This window comes from Halichoeres trimaculatus, unplaced genomic scaffold (assembly GCF_033239565.1).
Source record: "Halichoeres trimaculatus isolate MK-OKI-2021-1 unplaced genomic scaffold, fHalTri1.1 fHalTri1_scaffold_11, whole genome shotgun sequence".
NCBI classification, from domain to species: domain Eukaryota; kingdom Metazoa; phylum Chordata; class Actinopteri; order Labriformes; family Labridae; genus Halichoeres; species Halichoeres trimaculatus.
Window position 1 is genome coordinate 4225750 of NW_027437189.1, and position 12203 is coordinate 4237952.

The 12203-nt window shown below is 39.8% G+C and overlaps 1 protein-coding gene across 4 annotated transcripts in view; it reads right to left on the reverse strand.

The window, feature by feature from the left end:
* The window catches only part of agap2 (ArfGAP with GTPase domain, ankyrin repeat and PH domain 2), a 33471-nt gene that overhangs the window by 18118 nt on the left and 3150 nt on the right, over positions 1-12203 (reverse strand). For all 4 annotated transcript variants that reach the window (XM_074681589.1, XM_074681587.1, XM_074681588.1 and 1 more), the window contains exons 2-5: positions 3805-3863; positions 490-577; positions 297-382; positions 48-183 (exon numbers count right to left, since the gene is read on the reverse strand). In XM_074681589.1, the coding sequence (XP_074537690.1) occupies positions 48-183; positions 297-382; positions 490-577; positions 3805-3863 (369 nt within the window). The remainder of the gene's footprint in view (positions 1-47; positions 184-296; positions 383-489; positions 578-3804; positions 3864-12203) is intronic.

A 12203-nucleotide genomic window follows, 5' to 3' on the forward strand; every position in this document is an offset into this window, starting at 1 on the left:
TCGGTCTCAGGGTTTGTTGACGTGACTGTGGGGGTTTCAGCTCTGACCTTGCGTGCCGACCACAATGACGGGGATGTCTGCGCGTTGAGCGTTGAGCTGGCTGTAGAGCTGGTACAGCTCCTGAAAACTGGCCTCATTCTCCAGACTGAAGACCAGGATCACTGCGTCGACCCAGCTGCTGAACTGGAGGAGGAGGAGGAGGATGATTGATGAAGAAGTCTGCAGGTATTTCAGCTCAGCATACTAATTACATCCCCCTCTCTACCTATCACACACACACACACATAAAGGAGCACCTGTGCATCAGGTGGACCTGCTTCCTCTCGGATCAGTAACAGATGACTCTGCCCGTCCACCAGCACTTCCTTTTTATAGCGGCCACCTGAAGAGGACAGAGACAGCGAGTGTTCAGACAAACAAACTCAAATCCATCGTTCATGAACGTGTTACAGAGACACGCTGTGAGGAAGATGTACTCGTGAGTCTCACCATCCGGCTTCTCCAGAGCAACATAACTGCCCGTGATGTATTTGTTCACCAGCGCTGACTTGCCACTTTTCAGACTTCCCAGAATGCCCTGAGAGAAGAGAGAAAGGAAATACAACACCGTGAAGTTCACTCTGGGTGAGCGTGCACGCTCCATCACGGTGTAATGTTTCAATTATAAAACCTTTAGGCTCAGTTAAAGCTGCTCCACACAAACTTTCAGCAGGAACGTGTTTTACTTTTCCATCAGCAGACGTCAGATTATCGCACACGTAAACAGTCAGAGGACGGATCCTTCAGCCTGAAAGTTTGTCTTTAAAGATGGAAGCGCTTCATCTAGTGATGGGAAGTTCAGCTCTTTTCAGAGAGTTGGTTCTTTTGACACAGCTCCCAAACGGTGTAGTATTATTCGTAGCCTCATATTTTAGCCAACCTAGTGAATATACACTCACCGGCCACTTTATTAGGCACACCTGTCCAACTGCTCGTTAGCATCAGAATGGGGAAGAAAGGTGATTTAAGGGACTTTGAACATGGCATGGTTGTTGGTCTGAGTATTTCAGAAACTGCTGATCTACTGGGATTTTAACCCACAACCATCTCTAGGGTTTACAGAGAATGGTCCCAAAAAGAGGAAATATCCAGTGAGCAGCAGTTCTGTGGGACAAAATGCCTTGTTGATGCCAGAGGTCAGAGGAGAATGGACAGACTGGTTAGAGCTGATAGAAAGACAACAGTAACTCAAATAACCACTGGTTACAACCGAGGTCTGCAGAAGAGCATCTCTGAACACACAACACGTCCAACCTTGAGGCAGATGGGCTACAGCAGCAGAAGACCACACCGGGTGACCCTCCTGTCAGCTAAGAACAGGAAACTGAGGCTACAATTCACACAGCAACACCAAAACTGGACAATAGAAGATTGGAGAAACGTTGCCTGGTCTGATGAGTCTGGATTTCTGCTCCACATTCAGATGGTAGGGTCAGAATTTGGCCTCAACAACATGAAAGCATGGATCCATCCTGCCTTGTATCAATGGTTCAGGCTGCTGCTGCTGGTGTAATGGTGTGGGGGATATTTTCTTGGCTCACTTTGGGCCCCTTAGTACCAACTGAGCATGGTTTAAAGTCCACAGCCTACCTGAGTATTGTTGCTGACCATGTCCATCCCTTTATGAGCACAGTGTACCCATCTTCTGATGGCTACTTCCAGCAGGATAACGCTCCATGTCATAAAGCTGGAATCATCTCAGACTGCTTTCTTCAACATGACAATGAGTTCCCTGTACTCAAATGTCCTCCACAGTCCCCAGATCTCAATCCAATAGAGCACCTTTGGGATGTGGTGGAACGGGAGATTCTCATCATGGATGTTCAGACGACAAATCTGCAGCAACTGTGTGATGCTATCATGTCAATAAGGACCAAACTCTCTGAGGAATGTTTCCAGGACCTTGTTGAATCTATGCCACCAAGGATTAAGGGGGTCCAACCCGGTACTAGTTAGGTCTACCTAATAAAGTGGCCAGTGATACGACATTTTTGACAAGATTTTGAGTCTTTGGAGTTTTCAGACTAAAATGATGATTCCTGCTGTATTGGAGCACATTAGGCTTTAGTGCTACTTCATATTTTATCCATCATTGACCTGTGAGATAAATTTCAACACAACTTCAGTGACTTTTAGGCTCATTTTGAGTTGTTTTGGTCCCACACAGCCTCCTCACACCCCGCTATTTTTTAAAACGCTTTCTGGGAGGGGCGGTCACAGCGATATGTCATTGATCATACGTGATGTCTACTTGTTTTTGAGTGTGCATGAAGTGTGCTGCGCTGAGTCTTGCTGTCACTCTGGCCAAAAGGCTCCTGTTAGCGAGTCGTCCATCTGTGACGGTCTGTGAGTGATTTTAGATAAGAGGAGGGGCTCGTTGAGAAGCAGCTGGTGCTGCAGATCAATACATGCTTTCACGCCAGAGAAAACCACACATGTCAGATTTCCACTGTCTGAAAATTTTAACACCAAAGCCTGGATTATAATCTGTATTATACTGATTCATATCAACCTCTTTTCCTGCCTCTTTCATATTCTGCTGCTTTAATCAAATTCTAAGTGTGATGTCCAGCAGGGGGCGACTCTCCTAAATAAAAAATGACTTTATCTCTCTCGGCTCAGTTAACCCCCTAATCATCGTGTGCTAAGATTGTACATACGTTTTGAAATTCACAATTTATATTTACATTCTAAGTTGTAAAAATGATTGGTTATACATATTTGTGGTTTTCACAGTAAAAAATACAACTTTTTTCTACTCAGATTTTGTGTTTCCTGTGTGATTTTAGGTCCACTGTGTTAATATAGTTTGTCAAAATGGAAAAATAACTGTGAATCCACACATGTGATTTTGTGCTGAAAAAATGACACCAAGCAATGCCAGGTAAACAGTTTTTAAGGTGAAATAAAAGGGTAAAATCAAAAGCAGTCAAAAACGGCCAATTAAACCCTGGACTCCAGAGGGTTAAACCACACAGACCAGGATTTTATTCATCATACTGGTTTATCTTTCTTAAAGCTACTGTATGTTTATTTATTCAGTTATTATCTTTCTTAAAACTTGCGTATCTTTTATTTTTTCATATTTTTTACCAATCACTTTTATCGTGTTTTGGGATTAAGTGCTACATCAAAAGTAGTCTGGGTTGAAAAACCACTCTTTGATTTTTTTTTTAAATCAAACAATTCTTTGAGGCGGTGGAAATTCCTCAATCATTTTTTGTAATCTCGCTACTTGAATTATTCAAGGCATTGTCTTAGCCCTGATTTCAATGTTTGTTTTGGACATGAAATCAAAATGTGTAAGCTGTGTGAAATTATAATTTTAAGACAAAAACTGGTTTAATGGGCTGTTGAAATTACACACCAGCCCTTTCTCTTAAATAAATAAATAAATAAAATTAAAAAAAAGGAAGAAATAATTTCACCCAAATTCAAACAGCATTTATTTTTTTTTTAGGGAAAGCTTAAATAAAATAAAGGAGCTGCTGCCTGAGTTTGCCTCCTTTACACTGTTTCTGTAACAAAAAAACAAAATGATGAAAAACGATAACAGTGATGACTTTTTTTTTATATATCTCTTTATGTTTCATTTTGGCTCATTCTGTAGAAAAAATGTGTAACTATTCCTTTAGATACCCTTTTTTTTAGCATGTTTGGTGAATTTTTCTGGTTTGGAAAGCTGAATAAATCCTTTTTAAAATGACCTGAATCCTGTGTTTTTCTTCCAGTTGTGTGTTGTCTGTGTGTGTGTGTGTTTCTCACCAGTCTGAGCTCTGGGATGGCTCTGCTCAGCGTCCACTCCTGGCTGTTGGCGATATTCACTGAAGGGAGACAGACAGAGACAAACCGTCAGCAGGATTCATCATTTTCATGGCGTACAGTAAAAAGAGCAGCCATCATCACGTTGGCGTGTGGGAGAGCCGTAAATCACACGGCTGCTGTGGAGCTGCTCGCTATAAGCACACGTACGTCCTCGCAGGTCAGCTTAATGAGTGTAACCTTTACAGCACGGCGGGGGATCCCACAGGGTACAGCCACACCAGTCATTACCCACTTTACCTCCCACGTGCTGCAGATGACGGGCAGCTGTGTTTGAAGGTTCAGTTCAGCTGTCAGTCAAACACTCAGATCTGTGGATCTGGACTCAGAGCAGAGCTGGAAAAGGTTTCCTGAGGTACTAATCTGAGGATTTCCTGATTGATTGACTCATTAACCTCCAGGCTGTGAAGTGTCAAAACCTAAAGATCATTATATTTTCAGACTGACTGCAGTAACACCTGATCCTGTGCGTTAAGATGCAGCTCAGACGAGTTTATCTGACAGTCTGAGGAGCTGAATATTTAGGAGGTGTGTATCTGTTCTTTTCAAGACAATCAGTGAAAAACTGGTCCTGCATTTGATGTTGAACATGTTTGGGAAGCTTTGAGAGTATCTTCCGTAGCTCCCAGCCACAACTAACTGACCGCTCCACCTGTTTGCCCATGACAGACAGTGGAGGTGTGCTCTTCCTGCCTTTGCTTTAAATTCAAAGGCTGTTTACATGACAACAGTTTCAAGATGAAACTACGGATGTCCAATACAACATTTTCTCAGACCAATACCAGTACGAGTACTCACTGATACCCAGTACCAATACTAGAGGTCTAAAAAAATACTGATACGGCAGTATATCCCAAAACTTTGACCTGTGATAAAATATCGATATTTCAACTCTTTATATCGATATATTTGTTAAAATAGAAATTCATATTTTAGATGAGTTGGAAATGAATACGTCATCGGCACCTCCACTACAGTAGATGGCGCCAAAAAGCCACTCCGCTTTATGTTGCCCATAAATTGTATTGTTAATATTATCTCAAAGAATATTCAAAATATTTATTCCTTAACGTGATGATGTGGTTTTTGATGCTGCAAAAATCAATGTTTTCTCTCTGTTCTTTGGTCAGTTAGTCTAAAGTCATTTGAAGTTTAATTTTTATAATGTAGTAGACTAATGAAATACTGATAATAGTCATTTTTTGCCCAATATTACATCAGTTACATCAGTTAATCAGTTTCACCAACTGACCATGTCTTTCAACTAGGCCTGCACAATATATCGTTTGAACATCGCCATCGCAATGTGCACATGCGCAATAGTCACATCGCGCATATGATGTGTCTATCGCATTTATTGGAGAAATGGAAAAAAAGCAACTGAAATTGAAACCTATTCTATTTTGTACAGAGACATGGCCTCCTGGATCACTTCCATATACAGCAATCTTCATCATTCACAGATAAACCCCTTAGCCTGGATTAAACGGTATCATAGGAATACAATGGTGTCATTGTGAGTCAACCAAATACTTCCCAGACATAGCTATTCGAGTCATCTGGTGAAAATTGTTCTATCTTTAATAATGCAATATATATCCCAAACCCCCCAAAAAATCGCAATGTCAGTTTTTTCCAATGTCGTGCAGCCCTACTTTCAACCAATAATTTCTTTGCAACATAAGTTTAATGTCAATGTAGTTTATGTGACAATTTGATGCACTTTATGTTTTCAAGTTAAGTGTATGAAATACTTAGAGGTGTCCCAGTCCGATATTAATATGGGATATCGGTCCGATATCAGCAACCTTTTGACTCTACACGAATTGATATCCGATACTTTTGACATAATTCGGTCAGTACCTAAAAAAGTACCTAATTCGGTACCCATCCCTAAAGTGGACATTTTATTCAGATATTAGGACTGAAACACAGCAGGATGAGCCGATTTTATGATGTGTTTCACGGTCTCTAAGCAGCCATCAAATAACAAAAAAAGGTAACATAATAACTTTTATAAGATGTTGAAAAGACATAAAGACATGAAACTAGAGCGATCTATTTTTACTAACCATGCTAACATCTTATTTCAATCAAACAGTCCAAATTCAAAGACATTCACTTTCCTGTGATATAAAACATGACTAAAAATCTTATTTCAGCGGCTGGAAGCAGAAAAACATCCCTGACATGATTACCTGATTATCACTCTGTTAGATTTTCTGCCAACAGACTAACAAACTAATCCTCCAGCCCTGAAATGAGGCGCTTTAAACGTGCTGGCTGCAGAATTTTGTTGTCCAAAGTGCTGAACAAACCACACGAACACGCTAACACACACTCCTGCACGAGCACAGAGCAGACAGCAGACAGTACAGTAATCTGAAGGAGTCGGGTTGCACACAGCTGTGCCAAGGTCGCCACAGGGCAGAGGAGGTGGCATGGCCTCGATGTGAAGTGATGCTCACACCCAGACACCCAGCTGCAGCTCCAGACCAGAATAGACAGAGAGACTGAGCCTGAGGGGGAACTCGCAGAGACACAGAAAACAAACAGTTGCCAGTTTATTAGTTACGCTGAGCTAAAACTAAAGCAGCGAATCACACAGTCCTGCTATAAATACAACACTCAGGGATTTTTGTGTCAGAGTTGATCCAACTTTCAGAAGATTTGGGAGGCTCAAGTTTGTGGTAAAGACTTTGTTTTAACACACAGAAGGATGGGTTTACACTACGAGGGAGATTCTGCTTCATAAAAACCTGGTTAGAAAATAATAAGAGGAAGTATCTACTCAACGCAGAGCTCAAAAACACCACAAACTGCTTCAAACTGACTAAAAATGTCCTGAAATGAACGTGTTCATAAACCTCTGTGGACTCAGAGTGGATTCTGGGACGGCTGCTTTAGATAGTCTGAAGCAATTAAGAAATCGACACTTGATCACACTAAACAAAGATAGATGATGTCCTCCCAAAGTGGAAAAAAAAACGTCTAAGTACCATAACTGCAGGCACTGAAACCTGTCTAACTGCTCGTTAACGCAAATTTCTAATCAGCCAATCACATGGCAGCAACTCAATGCATTTAGGCAGCTGATAGAAAGGCAACAGTAACTCAAATAACCACTGGTTACAACCGAGGTCTGCAGAAGAGCATCTCTGAACACACAACACGTCCAACCTTGAGGCAGATGGGCTACAGCAGCAGAAGACCACACCGGGTGACCCTCCTGTCAGCTAAGAACAGGAAACTGAGGCTACAATTCACACAGCAACACCAAAACTGGACAATAGAAGATTGGAGAAACGTTGCCTGGTCTGATGAGTCTGGATTTCTGCTCCACATTCAGATGGTAGGGTCAGAATTTGGCCTCAACAACATGAAAGCATGGATCCATCCTGCCTTGTATCAACGGTTCAGGCTGCTGCTGCTGGTGTAATGGTGTGGGGGAGATTTTCTTGGCTCACTTTGGGTCCCTTAGTACCAACTGAGCATGGTTTAAAGTCCACAGCCTACCTGAGTATTGTTACTGACCATGTCCATCCCTTTATGAGCACAGTGTACCCATCTTCTGATGGCTACTTCCAGCAGGATAACGCTCCATGTCATAAAGCTGGAATCATCTCAGACTGCTTTCTTCAACATGACAATGAGTTCCCTGTACTCAAATGTCCTCCACAGTCCCCAGATCTCAATCCAATAGAGCACCTTTGGGATGTGGTGGAACGGGAGATTCTCATCATGGATGTTCAGACGACAAATCTGCAGCAACTGTGTGATGCTATCATGTCAATATGAACCAAACTCTCTGAGGAATGTTTCCAGGACCTTGTTGAATCTATGCCACCAAGGATTAAGGGGGTCCAACCTGGTACTAGCAAGGTCTACCTAGGGTCTACACTGTTAATTTCTTCTCCTCTCTATCCTTTCTTGTAATAGTTACTTTATGATAAACAACACCACATTCCTTTTAAATGTGAAATAAACTGGGTGAACAGAAAGTCCCTTAAACTTTACACCAGTTTCACTTCTTTCTTGGGATAATTCTCAACTTCACCCTCACCTTCAAACCACACGTCAAAACGAAAGCATCTTCTTCCACCTTTGTAACACGGCTCAGCAGAGCCTCCCCTCATCTTCCTACTTTCCTTTCTTGATCTGATACTGAAATACAACCACCTGTCTGTCTTATTTTTAGATAGATGGTCTTGTTAGCTTAATCTAAGCCACATTTTTCTGACATGTCCAGGAAAGACTTATTTTAAACTAGAAAATCACTCAGAGTGCAGAACTCCACCAAGCATATTGTGATTGTCACCAACACTTTAGTCCGACTTTAATGTTATACTCCCTTTCAGCAGACTGTCTCCTACAGTTTGGATTAAAGTCATTCAGGAGCAACGAAATTTACTTTATCTTCACACAAAAAACAACATAAAAAGTGAATACAACTCCAAACACGGTAAAAATGTAGTTAAGAGATAAACAACAAGTTTTTTGTGTTTATAAAATTGTATGTGTGATATATGAATAGAAATATATAATACATTTGCGAAAAAAAAAAATGTAAAAATTGAAAAAATTCTGTCATAAGTTTCATGAATTTGCTAAATTTATAAAACTTCAATAAGTTGCAAAATTTTTCACAAAAATGTATCTTTCAAAAATTTGCAAGTTTTTTCATTTGATTGAAATTTATAAAATATGCCACAAATCAGAAAAATCTGCATATAAAAAAATATCCCCCAAAAAAGAATTTTAATAGTTGGCAAAATTTACAGAAATTCATAGACTTATGAAATATGCAAATTATTAAAAAACTAGCAATTTTTTTCATAAGAATGAAACTGAAAAAATATGCCAAAAATTGGAAAAATCCCCAAAATATAAAAAAATCCCCAAAACTGTAAAACATTTATCATTAAAAAAAGGAATTTTAATAATTTGCAAAAGTTACAGAAATTCAAAGAAAGTCAAATTGTGAAATTTGCAAATATTTAAAAAAAAATCTTTTATTTTTATCAAATTGAAATTTAAAAAAATGTGCCAAAAGTTGGAAAAATCACCAAAATATTGAAAAAATATCCAAAAAATGTTTTAATTTTGATTTTCTTTTTAAAAAAAGGGAATTTAAGTATTTCCTAAATTTGTGTTGTTTTGAAAAGAAATCTGACCATTTATGGTGAAGTTATCTACACATGGTGAAAACAGCCCTATCTCACAATGATAAAGAATCCTTTAAAAAAGTCCTACATCCATATGGTGATCCAGATCACCTCCAAAATTAAGTCACTTCTTCCTTATCCTATTTTTAACATTTCCTGAAAATTTCATCAAGATCCGTTTGTTAGTTTTTGAGTTATGTTGTTCACAGATAAACAAACTCTCACAAAAACATAACCTCATTGGAGGCAAATGTCCAAATAGCAAAAATTGAAGCCTGAATTGATTGTAAAGAGTTAAGAAAACGTGAACTGGTGTGACTTTTGGCTCATATTAAGTCTAATGAGACAGTTTTAGTGTGTGTGTCTCTGAAAGTCTTACAGATTATAATTACGACGATTAAACTCAGGCCAGAACCTCACGGCCTCACAGACGGTTACGACGGGCTTCAGTTGAGAGAAAAAGGAGCTTACACACGAGGTGCCGCTGCGGGCAACTCCCTGGGAAAAAGGGCACCAGAGAAACACACACACACACACACACACACACTGACACTGTGTGTATCTTTGTCTGCCTCTCTGACTCAAAGCTCTCTTTATGGCCGGCTGCTGTTGCCAGAAGTGATCAGACAAGTGTGATCCTTCTGCTGCTTGGACACACAGATTTCCACGGAAAGCCAATTACGCACGCTCCAAACCGACTGTGTGTGATCCACTGACCACCCCCCAACACACACACACACACACAAACACACACCCTCCTCGTCGTGTGTGTCGCCTGTAGCTTTCATCCCAAACTGACAATCCTCCAACTTAATTCTGATTTTCCTTTTCGTCACAAACCCTCTCAGCCTGTGTCAACGCCCGGTCACACACACACACACACACACACACACACACACACACACACACACACACACACACACACACACTACGTCTCCCCATCCTCCTCTTCCACCCCCTCGGTTTCATCAGCCTCTGTAGCAGCAGCAGCAGAAGCAGCAGTCCTGCCGGTTGCCATGGCAACACTTCCTCCTGCCCTGGCTGTGTGTGTACGTTTTTGTGCATGTGTGCACATGTGTGTGTGTGTGTGTGTAGCTGGCAAGGCTAGTCTCACTATACTTGAGCGAATCCACAGTGTGTATGTGTAACAGTGTGAATACACAATGAGTGAATGAATGTATTAAACACACACACCGTACACACACACACACACACTCCCACAGGCTGACACCCGCTCTTTCTTTGAGCAAACATGTTTGTCTGAAAGAGTCGCTCTGTTGTGCGCTGCAGCCGTCGACACACAGCCAGGAGGGGAGGAATCAGCAGCTCAAACCTCCGATGCTAATTCTGAAAAACGCTCTGATGTGAATTTACATTTGGAGCCTGACACAGATGAGACAAAAGTGAGCTGTGAGATGTAAAAAAAAACACACAGTGGCAGTGGGTGGACTCTCAAAGACAGGATTAGAAATGTTCCTCCCTGTTTTTTAAACGTGGGTGACAAATATCGCCTCGTGTCGCTGCCTCTTCCGGCTTTCCTGAGCCGGAGCCAAAGCGAGAAACCACCGGGGGCAGAGCTGATCACACCGGCAGCTCCTCTCCCCTTTGACTTCATTATGAGATTTAAACCCATGCTGGGAACGCTCCTTAAGAGTGTGTGTGTGTGGTGTGAGAGATTACCCCTCCAGCGGTGTGAAATCTCCCCTCGCTCTGAGGGGAATTAGATTAAGACCGTCCAAGATGCTGCTTTTGTCAGCCCTCACATCAAAGAGCTTCATCTGTCACAAATTTGTAGTCGCACATGGCTTCAGGAAACGTCTCGTGACAGCGCCGTAGCCTGTAAACGTGTCCTGTGTGAGGTTTTTCTCAAAGGATCAACCCCACCCAACCCCACCCTGGCTCATTTGAAATGGATGCCTGCACAGATGAGGAGGCTGATGTTCAGGAGCTGGAGACAGGAGCGTCTCTGATAATGGCTCCTTATCGTGTGTGTTTAGTTCAGCCCAAAGAGCTGACAGCGAGACGTTGGGAGAACGTTTTTCTGTCCTGGGTTTGCTGAATCGCAAATTCTGAAAGCAGATTCTCCAGATGACAGAAAACTTTGATTTAGTTTGTGGTTTTAGAGCAGCCTTTTTTTCATAAAACAGCCATTTCACCTCAGCTCAACTGGGTTAAAGTCATCTAGGAGCCACAAAATTTACTTTATCTTAAAAAAAAAAAAAAACATAAAAGTGTATTAAATTCCAAACATGGTAAAAATGTAGTAAGTACAAGAAAAATTAAAAAAAATTCTGTGTTTATGAAATTGTACGTGATTTTTAATCTTGAAAAAATAAACATAAATGATCATAAATTTGAAAATATTTTTTAAAAATTGAAAAAATTCTAATGTCATAAAAAAAAATTAAAAAAAGTTAAATTTCATAAATTTGTAATTTTTTTAAGAATGAAATTTTAAAATTGTGCCAAAAATTGGAAAAATCATAAAAATATTGAAAAATATGTAAAATACTGTTAAATTTTTACAATTCAAAAAATGTTTTATACTATTTGCAAAATTCACAGAAATTCAAAGAATCGTGAAAATTGCAAATATTTCATAAATTTGCAATTTTATAAATAAAAATAAAATCTAAAAAATGTTCAAAAAATTGGAAAAATCACCCAAATATTGAAAAAATACATTAAGAAATGTTGAAATTTTGTTTCATTCAAAAAAATGAAATGTAATAGTTTCAAAAATATACAGAAAGTTAAAATATAAATTATGAAAATTCAAAATATTTCAAAAATTGGCAAAATCTTCCAAAATTTTTTTTTGCCATATTGCAAGACTGTCAAAAAAGTTGAAATACAAAAAAATGCCAAAAGTTTAAGAAAAATTACAAAAATTAAAAAAATAAAATTGAAAGCTTTTGGGAATAGGTGATGCACATTTATATCAATGAAATTTTAATATTTTTTTAATTTAGTGTCAGTGTCTTTAATCATCAATACCCTCTGTAAGAAAAATAAAAATTTGTTGTTCCAATAATATTTTTTAAAAGCTACAAGAAGCCACTGCAGAGGAGTCAAAGAGCCGCATGTGGCTCCAGAGCCGCAGGTTGAAAACCTTTGCTTGAGGGACAGGAGGGGAAATATCAATTAATTCATCTTGGAGGACGAAAAAGTCCTGCA